The sequence below is a fragment of the Solanum lycopersicum genome, chromosome 7 (assembly GCF_036512215.1).
Source record: "Solanum lycopersicum chromosome 7, SLM_r2.1".
Lineage (NCBI taxonomy): Eukaryota > Viridiplantae > Streptophyta > Magnoliopsida > Solanales > Solanaceae > Solanum > Solanum lycopersicum.
Genome location: NC_090806.1, coordinates 60,043,289 through 60,061,759, shown reverse-complemented (window position 1 = coordinate 60,061,759; position 18,471 = coordinate 60,043,289). Strand labels below are relative to the sequence as shown.

The following is an 18,471-nucleotide window of genomic DNA, read 5'->3' as shown; positions in this document are numbered from 1 at the left end:
CCTTCTCTCTACATTTTTGCGGAAATAGAGCAAATGACACGGCATCTAACATGTTCAAACCAGTAACTACTTACCTACATTAAATAGCAAGGGTCAATAAAATAGGCAACAATCATTTAAATGGAAAAGAAAAACTAAAATATGGAGGAAAGAGTACACGATTTATTAATGGACTGAATGCAAATTTCACATTCTTGTTTGTCATAAATGTTGATTCGACATGAACATACAGAATATACACAGAAACCAGTGATAGCGATGAAAGATATTTGTAACGTTACACGCTGCCCTTTTGCATCTAAGACTTCAACTTCGCCCATTGCAGTAGTTCACACCATTATCAGTGTCATGTTGCTTTGTGTTTACTCGATTATCGCCCCATATACGAATTGTACCATCATCACTCGCAGATGCCAGCATATGAGGATTTGTTGGGTTCCAGCTAACACAGTTCACCGCCCCTGAATGTCCAGCCAGTGTCGCAACAAGTTCACCTGAGCCTCTGTGCCATATATAAACCTAAAATATTGCAATAGACCGTGATCAGAGTCTCTCAAGGTTATAAGGCTTTATGGTATAGATTACCTTCCCCATACCCTACTTTGTGGAATTACACTGGATATGTTGTTGTACTAGAATCAAAGTCTCTCTGGAAGATACAAGGTCAGAATCAATATCTGACAACATATTTCTGTGATTTGTGCCCAGTAATAGAGAGAAATGGAAAAATCATATTTTCACTATCAAAAATTTACTCCTCTATGGTACATCTAAATTTGTACCAACTAGTGATAGCACACAAATAATACATTTGAATTACAGCTAACAATATTTTCCATCCCAAAAATTCACATTGAAGAGCACCTAATGAGATTGATATCCCTTTCGCTCCCCCCTCCAAACCTTTTTCCTCAAATATTAAGACTTGCCCCAAATAGGTATCTCTTAATACTCGAATGTGTTGTTTACACACTTCCTATTTCGTGATGTCCTATTTTACAGATTCAAATAAATATTATCCACAGCCATTATGAAGTGCAACTCTACAAGTCAAAATGGTATCTTGAATTTCCATGGAGTATCACTTTCATAAGCAAATTTATTGCATATCCAAGTACTCGTATATTTTATGATTTACAATGGACTTATGAGCAGACTAAAAACTTGATTCCACGCACAGCATTTGGACATTGTGTGAGATACTACATCAGGAATATGCCATGAAATTCAGGATGTGTTCTACATCAAAGCCTACAAAGCTCATCTGATTACCAAAACTTCTATAGATATAAAAGAATATATGGCCATTAATGGCATAAAGGCAGGCCATATAACATTCTGAACTTTAAGGATCTCATTAATCTTATGAAAATATACTTGACATGTTTTATTATTCCTAAAGAAATTTCAGAAAACTTGAGTTTTCCTTCTTCGTTGCTAACTATTATAAATCCCCCTCACATTTCACATGGAAGTCATGTCTTGACAGCAGTAAAGAGCAGCATGGCATTGATGTAAACTCGTGATCATTGAGAGCAGTGGTTATCATAAAGGCAGCATTTGGAAATAGTATAAAACAATTCACTCAAGATAGAAGAAACTCAAAATAAAATAAAATAAAATAAGTCAACAGACCGAGGCAATTGTGGAATACTCAAAGAAGACAAATATAGAAGAAATAACTCTTTAGGGCATCATTTTACAAGAACCCTATTAAAGGCAAAACAAACAATGTCACGTGCATGTACGAAGCATAAACATGAAATGTTATATACTAAAAATGACAACTTGTTAACAGCTTTTTGTGAAGGAAAACATAGTAATTTATTCATGTGCTAATAAGCATAATAGGCAACCCAACAAAGGAAATACTGAAAATCAAAATGATTGTGCTTCTAAGATCAACAAAAGATACCTGTGAGTCCTCGCTTCCACTGGCAATAAAAGCTTGATCTAGTCCTCCAAAGCAAGACCTCACAACGAACCGAGAACGTTTATGCCCCTTATATTTGGCTACAAGTTTTACAGTTCCCTCGATATTCCAGAGATGAATTTCTTGGTTTGAAAGACTAACCAACACATACTTACTGTCCATGGACAATACAAATGAGGTTATTGCCTGATCCTCCTGAATTACTCTCTCTACTTTTGATTCCCATCCAACTAATACTATCATATTTTCTTTACAAACAGAGACAACATGCTTCCCATCACTTGTTACCCCCAAGTCCGATATTCTAGTAGTCCTGTGGCCTTTCCAACACTCAAGCTCTTTCCCTTCCAAATCCCACATGCTAATGCTTTTGTCAGTTACACCACAGAATATCCTTTTTCCATCAGGAGCCCAGCCGCATGAGATAAACTTAACAAATTTTTTCTCATAAGTGTGTATACGTACACCGGACTCGACATCCCACCGAATGACAGCTTCCTCTTCACCACAAGTGAGAAGCTGATGGTCATCAGGACTCCATGATATATACGAGACATATGTCTCGTGACCCAAAAGTCTGTGTTTCATGCAGACACTGCCATCCAATTTGACCTGAAAAGAGCAGAAAATAAGGGATGAACTTACACTCCATCTATTATCCCGATTACTTAAAATCTTCATAATTAACAGCTCTCTTTTCTTTTGTTCCCAGCACTCCCTCCCCCCAATCCCACATAAACACAATCTTTTTCTATTTAATTCAAACATGAAATGCACCAGATATTAGGATCAAATTTGGAGAATGAACCTTGCATATCATATCCCTCCAAAACATATTCAAGCACCAAAAAGAAGAAGAAATGAACTCAATATTCCAATATTAGTCATTTGATTAGCAAAAAGAAGCATTGTTCAGGAGTAAATACATTAAATTCTGATTTCCAACTTACAAAGCCAGTTGAATAAAGCACACCAAGACATCTGGAACTCTCTTAAAATTTCTTTTCTCAACAGTTTGTTCAAAATTCTTCATATGGTGAAGTATCATTAGCTGTCAGCTTTCATGTTTTCCAAGGCATGGAAATCTCCCATGTGTTTGTTTCTCTTTAAACTTGAAAAAGGAAGAATATCACTCTATGAAATGACTACTCCACCCATTTCATTTTATGTAAGGGTGATTGATTCAGCACGGAGTTGAAATATGTAATCTGACTTATTTAATGTATTATTGATAATGGAAGAGAATATTAAAGTGGAGGTTGAAAAAACAAGCAAACATCACATCGAAGTTGAAGTCTGAGTAGTTCAATGAATCCTTAAAGTTACTGAAAGTTGTATAAAACAGAATGGTGTCAAACATTTTGGAATGCACCAGAATGGAAAGAGTGTCATATAAACTGGAATGGAAGGACAAACTAAAATGGAACTAAAGCTAGAATATAAATTTAACATTTATTTGTATTCAACTGATTTTCCCATCAAATTGAATGCTTAGTACCAAATATCAGTTAAACATCACTGTCGTCTTAGGTCAAAAAATCTAATGATAAACCCCACATTAAGTTTTAGAAAGCCTCCACTCAACCCAAAGGTTTGTTATTAATTCAATAAACCTTCAATGCAAGAAAAGGCAGACAGGCAGCTTAGTAATAGCAAGGCTCTTATTTTTTTATTTTTTTTTGTGCAGCTTCTGCAAATCTGTCCACCAGATCTGTAATTTACTCATCCCTTTCATAGACATGCACATTTAACTCTTAACATACCATCCACAACTATTTGGCAACATGAATACCTCTAGCCAATACATATTCTCCATTCGTTTCAGTTGTGATGGACTCTATTTCCTGGCTCCTTCCTAAATTTGGAGATTATTTAACTTAAAAGTTTCCTCCTTTTTTTGAGAAGGTAACTTACACTTCACACTTAACCCTTTATGACAAGCTTTTACAGCTACACAACTGTCATGGCACGTTTAAAACCACAAGTTTCAAAGGTCTTATAATCGCGGTTTACATAAGACCGCAATTTTAGAAGTCTCTTCATTTGTCAACTCCGCGCTCAGTAAAATAGGATCAAAACTATAGAAACTGAGAGAGTAGTAACTTTATTCTTAAAAATGGGTTAACGATGAGGCTGCAAAATTTAATTAGGATACATTAAACACGTCCCAGGAAACTAACACCTCAGGCCATATATAAAATAAGCATGAAACTGACTTTTTTGGGGAGGACAAGTAAAAGAGGCAATAGGCATTATTCATATAGTTTGAAGCTTTAGATGGAATGTTGTGAAAGAAGTACAACCAAAAGTACAGTTACAGCTTTATCACCAAGGAGTAGGGTTATGGTGGGATGGATAGAATCCCTCCATCCTAAACCAGGGGTCTCGGGTTCGAGCCCTGGGTATGGCACGGTAGGGAGCACTCCTTACCCCCCAACCCCACCCAGGCCTTATGCGGCAATGGATTAGTCGGGACCCCGATGCGGGTAGCAGAAACAAGTGGGAATAACTAACTTCGATATCATCTATTTTTTGTTGCACAAAAAAGAAAGGAAAAGGAAAGCAAAATCATACTACTTTCATCATTCATTCTGTCTGGCTCTACAACAAGTACTCTCTTTTTTGCTTGATCGTAGAAAAGATCAAAATATTCAATATTAAAAATTATTTAGTGCAAAGTACAAGTCCATGCATAATAATAATTAATACAAACTCTCCTATTACACCATAAGAACTTGGCGAAACACAAGGAAATATAATAATAATCACACTTATAACACAACAGAAACATTAACTGCGGCATAGTTGGTCAATGTAAGGAAGTTCCAATTAGCTGTCAACATAACAGCATAAAAATTGAATCATACATCCCAGTCCTACTTGAGTTTAACAACAATAACAGTCAGAAACCACAAGTGTGTCAGTGGTAGTCACTGGACTACTTTTCTTCAGATTGCAAAGCAGGATTCTTTTTTAGAGACCATGCAAAGTAGGATTCTTTTTTAGAGACAAAATGCAAAGTGGCATTCTTGATAAGTTTAATTTTAATAAGCTGCAAATCATGTGGATCCGAAAATCAGAAGGATGAGGAGACTTCACTGTTAGATGTAGACATGTAGATTCGTCTCTGTGTCTGTCTTGGTCCGCATACATATATGCATGTTGGACTCCCTAAAATTCAGTGTATGGGTGGTTAACTTGGACGAATAGGGCCACAAACTATCTGATTACAGTCAATCCTAATATATCTCCCGTGGAAGTATCTACAACTTGCAATTATGGTGGTGCTTTCTAATAATTACACCTCAAAGCTCAAGCAGATGGGAAAAGACTATTACATCAGTGCCTGCTTACCTGCCAAGGCTCAAGCAGATGGGAAAAAATCACTTAGCAATTTTTGCCTCAAATTGAAACCTGAGACCTAATGGGAAGAAATATCCTACTTAGGCTATATGAATTCTTTATTTATCTATTTTTGATAATCATGGTGTCTTAGCCAGTCGACCTTGCCACCCCCCACTAGCAACAAGTATCAAGCAACTTTGTCCACCAAGACTAGAGTAGAGGGAAAGAAATCACCTAGTTTTTTTTGTGTGTCTGTTGGGATTTGAACCTCATGGTTCTCAGCCCAATTCACTGACCACTTAGCCACACCCTTGGGTGCTATATGAATCCTTTATATCCATTCAATTTCACTTGAGCCAATCTCATTCCGTTAATAATTTAAGGGTTTTCTGTAAAAATAGGAATTTATAAATCGCATGCATATCCTTAATTTTTTAAACTGATATATGATCAAATTAAAAATATCCTCTAAGCACCTGATCAAATGGAAATATGCCACAAAAAAAAAAGAATAAACCTTAATTTCAAACCGGTTGATATCACTTCCACAGATAATTTGCTGTCATTGTGTTCAAATATATTACTATACGAGGTCGCGGAAACCACAGAAATTTGAGCACCCATATGAGGCACTCCATGAGACTGTGAAGCACACAAGTTACTAATCCTTGAAATCAGAAGTAGAAGACCCTATGAAGTATGGAGGTAGCTGTGACTAAGATGCAAGAATGAAGGAAAAGATATTCGATAAAAAGTAAAAGTAGCAATTGATCTAAGTTGAAAAACAACTACTGATATGACAACAAAATAAAGAGAACTTAAAATACCTCCCATATAATTACTGCAAAATCGGCAGATGACGAGGCTAAGTACTTTCCATTATGGGAAAACTGCAAGAACCAGACTTCATCTTTATGTTCATGTAATATCTGGTGCAGTAGAAGCAATGAAGAAACAATTAGCGCTTAAGGTGATTAACATATTGTATCTGCAAGAAATCAGACTCCACTGTCTAAGATTGCTCTAAAACGACTTATAAAATAACAGCTCGTCGGTAAATGATAACAAGCAGAAAGCCAGTAAAGCTCAATTTTATCAAAGCACATTTACAACTCCTTGGCACTTTGACTAACCCCTCCACCCCACCCCAAGGCAATTTCTTCTGCTTTCACTTAAACCACAGTGGATCCAACCACATCTCCTGGTAAACTTTAAACCTCCCAAATATAAGATCAATTTGAAATGGCATAAACAACATGAACAAAACAAAAGTTACACCCCAGTCCCAAACAAAGCCAAAAATTAGAGGAAAAAAAGAACATACTTGTTTACACAAAAAAGATATAATGACAAGAGAAAGGGAGACCAATTTCACAAGAGACGAAAAATGTGATGTTGTGCCTACAGGTACTGACTTTCATTGATTCAAAAGTTTGGCAACAATCCATGAAACATTTCATATTGTTGTGACTAAAGCCACATGAAATGGTGGACACAAGCTCACTAAGGACCTGAAGATCACAAAGCTCCCCAGAAATCAATAGTGCTTACCTATTAACTCCAGCATCTTTCTAGGACATAAAAATAAAATTGCATTCATTTTTTTCCGATTAGTAAATAAAAACTGCATTCATTAGCAAGCTTATGATAGGACAACATGCATTCCCCATATTAATTTGCTCATGGACCGAGGCTGCAATAAATATGCTTTTAGTTAGAGGTCCGCTGTCAATAACTACACAAAAGGAGCTGGCACTTTGAAGATCCACGGCATTAAAGCTGGAGAGTCAAATCTCTGTTCTTCATTTGTTATTTGCTGAACAAAATATTACATAAGATTCTGTTCTTCTAGAGAGTTTATATATGTACTTGTGACATATAGATACATTGAAGCAATTTGCATAGTTTCTTTTTCTGTGGAGCCATGAAGGCACTAACTTGTTGCATTATTAAAAAAAAAATTCTTTTTGAGAGGGAGCATAATGGTAAGAATTGTTTGGGTGTGTCCAGGAGATTAATCAGAGCAACTATTGGGCTCCATATCAATCGGAGGAGAAGTCATATTTTTCCAATTAATGATGTGAACAGAATGTAAATCTGCCAGAGATCTTGGGAGGAGAAATAGGTCAACTACCAACAATTTATTTGGGGATGCTTTTGGGAGCCAAAAGCAAATCCAGAGAGATTTTGAATGGGGTGGTGAAGAGATGTGAAAGAATATCCAGATGGAAAGCATTAGTATCTGTCTGAGGTGGAAGATTGTTCCTGATCAACTCAGTCTTAGATGTTCTACCAACGTACTAGATGTCATTTTTTCCTCTCCCAACTAGGGTAGAAGAAAGAATTGATGCTTTAAGGAGGAGTTTTTGTGGAATGGTGAGAAGGAGAACAAAGGATTTCATTAGGTCAAATGGAAGTTCTTTCAAAGAAACTAGATGGGTTAGGCATTATAAACTTGAGGAAATAGAACAAAAGCTTAATAATGAAGTGGTTGTGGAGATCTCCTAAAGAGAAGCAGGCTAAATGGGTTAAAGAGTGATTCAGACCAAGTATGAGAAAATTAGAGTACTAGACAACTAAGGAAATGATTTCTCCCTATGGTATGAGCCTGTGGAGATCAATCAGAATTTTGTGGCAAAGTTTCATTGGAAGAACTAGATACAATCATCATCATCATATATATATATACACACAAATATATATATATATATATATATATATATATATATATATATATATTACACATTAAATATTTGAAGGTTATGAATATGAAAGACATGGAAGTTATGAATATGAAATAGAAGTTCGTTACATCTTTTGTTCTTTCCTCTTCTACAATGGTAAAGATATTGTTGCTGTCTTTTTATATTCCTCAGTACGCGCACATATCAATTTGTTTCCTATGTATCACATTTCACTTTCTTTATTTTTTTCCACCTGCCATACTACAATCAGCAATATCATAGGTTAACTTTTTACCTTATCTTAATCTTCTTCCCTTTTTTATACTATTTTTGTGTATCTTCATTATTTGCTGATGTCTGACTCGTATATATTTTATGAATTATTTTGTACATGGGTTAATGTGTACTGATTAGCTTTCTGCTTTAACAATATTAATAATAATAATAAGGGACAAATGTGCAATATACGTTCCCAGAGACCAGTATAAACAAAGAAAGGAAGATTTTGTTTAGGGATTAGCTGGTTAGGAAATAGCAGCCTCAAGCAGTTCTTACTTTTTCAGATATTTATCTGTTGAATCAGCAACAACAGGCCATTTTGAAGGAGTTTGATCCATCCATGGATGGAACTTAACATAGAGAAGGATGATGCAAGACTGGGATATGGATAGATTAGCTAAATTTTGTGGCACCCTAGACCAATTTGGAGGATTGCAAGGGGGAGAAGACACTCATTCATCATAGCAAAGGTATTTTCACAGTTAGCTCTGCCTACAAGAATCTGAACCAGATAGGGACTCAACTCAAATTTTTGCCTTGGAAGCTTATCTAGAAAGTCAAAATTCCATACAAGGAGGCAATCTTTACTTGGTTGGTAGTAAAAGAGACAACACTAACTCAGGAGAATCACAAGAAGAGGGGAATACATGTCTCCAAGACAGTTTCTGTGAGAAGCAGGTAGAGACAATCAACCATTTGTTTCTTCACTGCAGGGTGGTTAGACAACTTTGGAACCTATTTACCAGCTTTAGGGGCATAAGTAGGACCATACCATAAAGGGCAAGACGGGCTATAGAAAGTTGGAACAATAAAGGTAGTGGCGGTGCAGACAAAAGCTGATGGAGAATTGTCCCAACAGTGATTTGGTGGACCATATGGAAGGAGAGAAATTTGAGAGCATTAGTGGGCCTTTACATAGGATAAAAATGAGCTGTCTTGTCACTTTTTGCTATTGGTGTAGTCTGACTTTGTAAATGATCATGTAACTATTCCAGTATTCTAGGTTCTTTGTAAGATGAAGTAGAATCTAGTGTTTTTAAAGATTTTTTGAGTCTATCAACTGTATGTAGCTCCACGGTCTAAATTTGGGATCCCAGTCTTTAGTGCTGAAAAACTATATACAAATTTGTTACCTTTGTCAAAAAGAAGTGTGGGCTTTAATGAAAAAGGGAATGAGGGGAGAAAAAGTACAAATATCAATCCAAGACTAATAAATATAAGCATGAATGACAAATACATAACAAAGAAAATGAAAAAAAAAAATTGTGACACAGTGAAATACCAATTGTTTAATGTCACCTCTTTAGAAAAGGCTCACTGGCAAGTAAAAGTATGTCTTAAAAACAAGCCTTTCAAAAGAACATAAGCAAAAATTGGCAAAACCTTCAACCACAAAGAGTTGAATGAAACAAAGCATGAATTCAGAATGCTTTTCATCCTAATGCCAACATATGTCATTCAAATAATTGACATAAAATGGAAGAGATGACTCTTTTAACAACAATGACAGTGTTTAGAATGCAAAGGAACAAAACTTGATCAATATTTCCCATCATATTCATTCAACTCCACTAATTATTGACTCGGATAATGATAGGACAAACTAGTGCATGATTGCAAGACGAAACATGGAAAGAGTTTACTTTGTGTCTCACACAACTGACACAAGTTGTGTGGGGATTCTTTTTGTTTCACAAATTTGTGGACCAAAAGTGTAAGACTAGGGTCCAGTAATTTGTAGATCAAAGCCTCACACAACTTGTGTCTGTTGTGTGAGACACAAAATGAAGTTTCTCTTGAACATGTCAGACTCGAACAATCAAGAGCAGAATCAAAAGGCTTGTATATCAAAAGCACACCCAATTATTAATGTGAATTAACCTGCATTGTTAGAGATGGAATATGATCTCTTCCGCAGTGATGATCACTGAGCAGTGACATTTCACCAACCACAGAGTTGTGAAATCTACAAGCATCTAGTTGCAAGTCAAGAGCTTGTTCAACAAGATGTACCAATCTCTTTTCTGGAACCATAACTGTTGGGGGAAGCAATCTTTGCAATTCCTCTAGTAGCTTTGTACGTGACTTTACTCTCGCTGTGCCTTGACCTGATACCCCAGTAAGAACCTGCTGAGAAGGTGATATAATGAAAAACGAAAGCTGATGGACTCTATCATTGTTTATGCAAAGAGGTGAGATCTCGCCCCTCAGTGTCCTCAGAGCATCCATAACTTTTTCCTCGTGCAACAATTCAAAAAACTTCTGCTCCAATATCACAAAAGATGCCAACTTTACAATTTTTTCATCCACCAGACCAATCTCTCGCAATGTGTTTAAACTTTCATCCCATTTACCATCAAGAATTTGCTGCATAAACAAATTTACGACGGAAGTGTGCAAGGGTATCCCTGACTCTTCCTCTAGTAAGGCCCGAGTCTTTTTGTAACCAAGAGAATCTAATGCCTCAGTTATAATCCGAACAAATTCAACTTTCTTGACAACTCCTTTTGTACCAACAACCTCATCGTCCCCTTGAAGAGTCAGGGGTCGAGCCATCGCGTCACCCAATGAACAACTTGCAGGATCTCTAACAAATGTCCTGTCAGAAATATCTACCAATTGACTGGAGGATACCTTCACACGTTTTGATGGTGGTTCATCATCGTCCTCAGCTCCCATGAAACAAACACGTCAGCCCATATATAACAGCAGGAGGAAGACAAAACTGAAAAGTTGGAATAGTAGGCCTAAATCCTGCAATTAATAAATGGAGACTCTCTTATGTAACAGCAGAAAAGGAAATAACATTAAACTAATAAAAATAGAAACAGAAAAAAGAGAAAGAAGGCAAGATCCACTTTCAATGATCTACGATTAGAAAGTGAGAACGATAGTAATGAGACAATGAGCAAAACAGAGAGTTTAAGGAAAAAACTGCAACTAACAAAAGTATAGGCTAATCTTTTTTTATACGTAATCATTTTATTGATGAAAATTGTCCAGCATTTAGCAAGAACATCGCCTGATACTAATATCACATGCTGAAGTACCCAATAATATATATGAAAGTAAAATTGCTTGGACAGATTCGCAACAAATACAGCAACACCTCAGACAGATTATTCAGAATTACCAGATAAAATACCATCACGAAGTGCAACCAGTAATTTTGGACCTGATGCCAGACACCAATAATTTCTTATGCTACAAATCGGTTTTGCTTGCTTAAGTTGAAACTCTATACATAAAGGGCTCCACCAAAACTTCCTTTTTAACAATTATTCGAGAGAGGAGAGGTAGGAAGGGTAGGACGGTGTCAGCCTGAATTTAAAAAGCTTAATGAACATACGACCTAAATAGACATCACAAATTAATACTACTAGTTATCGAACCATTGAACAGCCTGCCTAGTACATTGCTCTCGCTAAGTCCACATTAACATCGAAGGAGCATTAGCTACCATTTTCTTTGAATAACCTATTCAGTCTTCTCAATACCAGCCTCCTGATCAAACAGCATTACCCGCTAATAATAATCCTCCCAAATAAGAGAACTGATGCAGACAGAGAAGTTTCAATTCCTGCCAGAAGGAGATCACACAAAATGCAAATGTTTTACCAGTGTGCACGGTAACACGCAAGTTCAACATTAATCAACACTCAAGCTACGTAATTACTGTAAATGAATCCATAAATTCAACTCTAAGATATGTCTGATCTTTGACATTCGAAATTCAATAGAAAAGAAAACACTTCTATGTTACCACTATCGACATAATAGTTCATCCAAAATAGCCTGGCCACTAATGAGAAGAATCTAATCTTCTTACTAATATGTGAATATGACTGAAGGCCATAAATTGGGCCACAATAAAGCTGAAGAAATCAACAGAATTTCACTCGTTAGTTGCAAACATTTGCAAGAGCTGACTACACAAGTTAATCACACTTTCAAAATAACAAACAAGGTTTACCCTATTTCTCTACAGGATTATGGATCGATCATATCACGACCCTGGAAACAAATTCAATCCTCCCCTAGCAAAATATGATGTAGCACGCACCCACTGAACCCCTTCAAACCTATTATGATCAAGTATGATAGGAAGATACACATATAGCACAAGATAGTGATGAGTCTTAAGCCTCTTAAACTTGTTATGATCAAAGATGAACTAATTAAGGAGAATTTCACTCCAATGCAATCACATTTACAGCAAATCTAAACCATACCTCTCACCAACAACACAAACTAGGGATCTTGATGAAAAGATCCAATCGGTACTAAAAGCATCCAATAACAAACTAAGTTAGTAAATGTATCTGCTGTTAAGTAAACTTCTGCAAAAGGTAATTCAACTCAAAATGCATTTGCCGTCTAACTAGTACTTAAGTTGTAAATAGGCTAAACTTAACTTCTGCAAACCATACTCTTTTGTAAAATAAGCATATACTACAATAACCACTCAAAACCCAACTAGAAAAAAATCAAACTTTAGATAGTCCACTAACACCATTCAACAAATCCAACAAACAAAATCAAGAACAAGAATCAAACCAAACCCAGAAAACATTTCCGTAAGAGACAAGCAAAGAAAAGAAAGATTACCAGAAAATCAACAAAAGATTAGAAAAGAATCTGCAATACCCATAAAGCAATTTGAAGATTCAGATCAAAATGGATACATACACTGATTGAAAAACCAGCAAATCGCAAATGGTTTTATCCCAAATTGTATTCTTTTATTCCCTTTCGTTTGTCGGTAAGCTAAGACTAGTAGATTAGGTGGGTAAACAAGCAGTCGATTGAAAGCTAAAAAAGGTATATGATTGATTGTTGAGAGTAAGAATCCTGTAGAGAGATTTGAGTATTTGTGTTAATGGAGAACTTGTGAATAGAGAAATGGAGGAAAGAGTTGTTTGGCATTTTACTCAACTAGGGTCCCCTTTGTAAAGGAGGAGTATTATACTAATCTTTTTGCGTGGATTGGGGTACCACCTCTCAAAGCTTCTAGGTGGCTTATTGTAGGTGTTAAATTATCGAGTGTATTGTATATGCAAATTTTATTTTTAAAATCGGAGTTTATTTTTTTTGATAGATATCATCTATTTAGTATATTAAAATAAAACATAATGAAGAATCAAATTGTTATAAATAACAAATAAGATGATAAATGAAAAAATATGTGATATTAGATTCGAAGAATAATAATAACATTATTAGGTAAGAAACTAGATAACACTTTGATTAATTGATAACACCTTATATTGAAGTTTGAATTTTGACTTTCATATTTTTTTTTTATTTAAAATTGTATTTTCGATAAATAGTAAATATATTATTACAATGCAATATATAACAAGCCTGGTAATATTAATGGAAAGTTCATATACCATATCATGCTCAAGTATTACATAATTACAAAGGTGTTAATTTATTATGTACTAAAGTGTTAAATTAATGAATTTAAATTCAGATTAATATTTTTTCTTATAAATAGAATTGAATTAAATTTAAAAGTAATGATTATTAAAGCGGTAATCATTAAAAATATCTTTTTACTTTATGAATAAGCTATTGGTTTAATTTTAAAACATGATTTCAGGAGTTGAAACATGATTCTATTGAATTGATATACCTAATTAAAGAATAATTAAATTAATTATGTCATGATTAACATTGTTTGGGCTTGTATTGACACCTTGCTACTCGAAAGGGTGAGCAGTCTTTGAGAGATGAATTAATGATTTTGATGAATTGATATTGAAATGACCTTTCTATTAGGGTTGCTATTTCAAAGGAAGAATAGTTTTTGAATATAGTTGCCTCAATGCATGATTTTGGAGTCGTTGATTTGTTTATAGTCAGCGTGATGAATTTTGATTTGCTCATAAGTTATCATGATGATTTGCCTGTGAATTTTATTGTTTTAATTGTTCGCCTCGAGATTATGCAGGTTAATGAAATAATTGACTTAACTTGTGGTTTCTAGTAGCCTTACATGATTATTGAATATAATAAACGAAATCAATTATTTTATTAGTACCTATTTAAGTTTTGTTGATTTCACCACCATTTCTAAAAAATTAATTATTTCATTATAATGGACTTATTTCGTTTTGTTATGAAACTATATAAATTTAGAAGAAGAAGAAAGTAGGGAGAAAAGAAAAGACTTCTTGTTCCTCTTGAGTATATTCAGGATTCATAGATCTTTCACAAATCTTATTTACAATGAAGGAAAACCATTTATTTATAGGGAAAACCTTACTTGGTCCCCAAGTAGGAATCCTAACCATATCCTACAATAATTAGACATTCACTATAATACAAATTGTTTATAACACTCCCCCTTGAATGTCGTTAGATTATATGCCTCGTTAAAACCTTACTAGATAAAACCCAGTGGGAAAAAAATATAGTGAAAGAAAAAGAGTACACATATCTAATAATACGCATTATGGATGCCTCATTAAAAACCTTACAAGGAAAACCCGGTGGGACAAAACCTTGTGAGGAAAAAAAAGTACATCACGTATTAACTCCTCCTAATGACAACATCAATTCAGAGACTAGAATCTTGTTTTCCAAGCTTGTGCACCATCTTCTTGAAAGTTGTAGTTGGTAGAGATTTGGTAAACAAATCAACAATAATATTACTTGAACAGACCTCTTGCATGTTGATATAACCATTCTTGGGAGCTTATGAGTGTAGAAAAACCTTGACGAAGTATGCTTTCTTCTATCTGCTTTTATGAATCTTTCCTTCAGGGTCAAAGATTTCTGCGAAGTTCCTTACTTCAACTTCTTAAAGCAAATAATCTATTGCCAAGAGTTTAAATTTTAGTCATCAACTTGCATAATAATACTTGTATATGCTTTATGCATTTTGAATCTATTTAATCCTTATGAAGATGATAAACAAGTTTTCCAAAAACTTGTATATGCTTTAGATTTTGAACCCATTGGATATTTTCATATCAATTTTGTCAAGTAACAACATTCAATATTAGATGTATGAGATCTTTTAATGCCTAAATTGCAAGTCAAATAAGCTTTACGCTAGATGCATCATTCCACTTTACACTTGATAATTATTTCTACACAAGCATGCTTTAATAGATGTAGAATTCATATCCTCATAATCTTTTACAATATTACGCGCTATTGTATTAAAGATATCGTCAACGATATACCATTTTGTATCGATTCACAACACAACAAAAGTTATTGAGATCTCATCACTTCATTATTTTTAGGTAGCTACCCCTCTCATGAGGTTTCATAAAGTGTTATGTCGTAGGCTCTCCAAGAGCACATTGTCTTGATTCTTTGATCCTCCCCTTTTTTCAAGGATTATTTTATTTAGAATTGATTAATCTATCATGCTTCATGTATGTCATAGACTTTATCCTTAAGGGACATTCAATAGGAGTATTTACAACTTTTGTGTTGCTTCGAATCTCCCCCTTATGTTAGACAAACTAACATATATCTCAACCTTTTGGAGAATCTATCTTTGTGCATCATAGAATATTCATTAATCATATATTGCACATCAAAATTATCAGATGAAAACTATTTGGTCCCTGACCATAAAGCAATTAACAGAAAAATTGATCATAACTTATTGGTTTGATTCATACAATTATGTTTGTATGTAATATCATTAATCAGATCAACACATGAAACTCTATTTTCATACGCAATGATTCACTATGTCAGACATTTAATGTCACATCATCTTATATATTTATCAATATTATCAAGATGAATTATCTTGATTTCATATTATGAAAGTTGTGGTTTTAGCTCAATTATCTTGCATAAACAATTTTGCGAATGTCAGACTGCAAGTTGACAACAAACAGAATGTGATTAACTTATTGATGCATCTTTTTATCATATCACATGATAGGTAAACGGACTCATATTCACCTTTTATACTTTTCAGAATTTAGAGATTTAATCTCAACATTAGTTGATCCAATCAACTTGTCATGAGAACAAACAACAAAAGAATTCTTGAAGAATCTTTTAGTTTTTCAATGTATGTCCATTACTCAGTATGCATATATTTGGGATGACCAAATTATTCATGCGAACTAATAAAATTATTAGTACTCGTAAACTCCAAGTTTACTACGTCATGTGCCTTTTTCTTTAGTAAATTTTTGATTTACTATGATATGAGTAAATTTCAGTTTTATTAATCCAAGATTAATTTTTAGATTTATTTCTTTTCAATTACTTCACCCTTTAGGTGAGTCATGATCCCATCATTGAATGAACTAATTTGAAGAAAATTGTGCATACGACATATTATTTGTGTCAACATTTTTGCAAACATCAAGTTGCGAGATAATAATAGGCACACATGAGACCATATAGAAGAAATATTTGTTATGATCATTAAATATCTAAACAATCCACTTGGTGGATGACTAGGTCCACAAATATCTGTATACGTTCCTAGAACGCAGAGAATCAATCTCAACTTTCGTTTATGATAGTCTCACAATTAACTTGCCTTGTTAATAAGCAATACAAGAAAATTCACGTCTAGCATGGTGGCTTATCACCTCATTCCCTTTAAAGAATGGATCTGTATTTTTACCATTTATCAAAGACTCTCATTCTTCATGAATAGAACACAATCATCTAAGTACATCAAATTTTGATAACTTAGTACCTCATTTCATATTCATGTGCATCATTTAATAAATTGTCTTCTTTTAGACATTTATGCACTGCTACATTCACTTTGGGGTAATTTTGACAACAAGAGAAACCTGCAGCCGCTACCCTTTTGGGTTAGCACTGGGTAAAACCCCGCTCTTATGCAATAGCTCGCAAATCACATAGAAGAGGTAACCCGCACTAGGCAAGCCTGCTCGACCCAGAAGGCAAACCCCTTGCTTTTGCTGGCAAGGGGTTTTGAACTTGAGACCTTCAACATGGAAGTCACAAGCTCAAACCACTGGACCACCCCAAAGGGTTGCAATTTTTAAATTTAAACCAACAAAGTTACTATAATTACTAATCATGATTTGGTATAACTTTAAGTCTGCCTAGATTTTTTTTTCACTACTCTTATGGTCTTTTCATCTTTTATTTTGGGGTTAAAATTTATAAAATCTATTTCATATATATTGTACGTATTTGGTTGCACAGTTGATATTACTTCTCTCTCCCTTAAACCTCAAATTTCAATATTAATTTTTAACTTTTCATTGAAAATACTCAATCTATGTCGCATTAAAGTTTATTAATTTAAGATTTTTGCTGGCAATGAAGAAGATTTTAGAATGAATACAAAATTTGTTGGCATACAAAGTGAGATTGAAATATAAAATGATCACAAAAATCTAAAACTTGTTAGCATACATTTAGAATTAATACAAAATAAAAAAGAAATACAAAACTTATTGGCATACAAAGTGAGATTAAGATACAAAATGATATTGAAATACAAGTACAAAAAATCTAAAACTTACTAGCATACAGAATTAATACAAAATCAAAAAGAAATACAATACTTGTTGGCATACAAAATGAGATTGAAATACAAAATGAGCACAAAAAATACAAAAATTATTGGCATATAGTTAGAATACATACCCAAAAAAATATAATTGTATGAAACCTAATTTAGAATAGAATACGAAATTCTGTAAAACTATTTATCTAATACAAAATTAAATATATACATAATTTGAAATGACTCCCACCTACAAAAGTTACATCTAAAAAACTCAAATTTTAGCAAGATACACATGAATTTTATAATGAATACAAAATTTAAAAACAGTAAGAATACAATTTGATAGTTTAGATACAAAATGCAACATGCCATAAAGTTGTTTCTCATCGGCTTCAACAATTTTATCAATTTTCAAATATTGACATTCAAAGTGACACTTCTTCACTTCCACATCTTCCATATCCAATTCAATACTTTTGAGCGATTTATTCTAATATTGACACTTCAAAAATGACACTTCTTTACCTGATACTTTTTCCAGATCAAGATCCATATTCAAAATACAAAAACATATAAAATACTTTTTTATCTCAATACTTCGACAAATATTGAAATTTTTTGAATGATTTCTAAGATTTCTTAGAAAAATGGAGGATTTTGATTTAAGAAAAAGATAAGGTTCAAGTCATTTGAAGATATGGAATAATGAAAGAAATCTTTAGAGAGAAAAGTAGAAATGATAGGAT

General features: G+C 34.0%; 1 protein-coding gene across 7 annotated transcripts; it reads right to left on the bottom strand.

The window, feature by feature from the left end:
- Nucleotides 1-142: 142 nt before the first annotated feature.
- Nucleotides 143-13,412, bottom strand: LOC101248217 (WD repeat-containing protein 26 homolog). 7 transcript variants are annotated; one of them, XM_069286992.1, is made up of 6 exons: nt 12,850-13,232; nt 11,634-11,821; nt 10,123-10,995; nt 6,106-6,207; nt 1,916-2,545; nt 143-519 (listed from the first exon to the last, which is right to left on the bottom strand). In XM_069286992.1, exons 3-6 carry the CDS (start codon nt 10,918-10,920, stop codon nt 307-309), a joined length of 1,743 nt encoding a protein of 580 aa, XP_069143093.1. In that variant the 5' UTR covers nt 10,921-10,995; nt 11,634-11,821; nt 12,850-13,232; the 3' UTR covers nt 143-306. The 7 variants fall into 7 exon arrangements, with proteins under 7 accessions (XP_069143093.1, XP_069143092.1, XP_069143091.1 ...); XM_069286991.1 differs by having other exon boundaries at nt 11,702-11,821; XM_069286990.1 differs by having other exon boundaries at nt 12,931-13,178.
- Between the last annotated feature and the right edge of the window lie 5,059 nt (nt 13,413-18,471).

Coding starts and splice junctions, on each gene's coding strand:
- LOC101248217 (XM_004243570.5), bottom strand. CDS start 10,920: ATGGGAGCTGAGGACGATGATGAACCACCATCAAAACGTGTGAAGGTA. Junction 6,208..10,122: donor TTCCATCTCTAACAATGCAG/GTTAATTCACAT, acceptor CTACTGCACCAG/ATATTACATGAACATAAAGA. Junction 520..1,915: donor GTGGAAGCGAGGACTCACAG/GTATCTTTTGTT, acceptor GCAATATTTTAG/GTTTATATATGGCACAGAGG.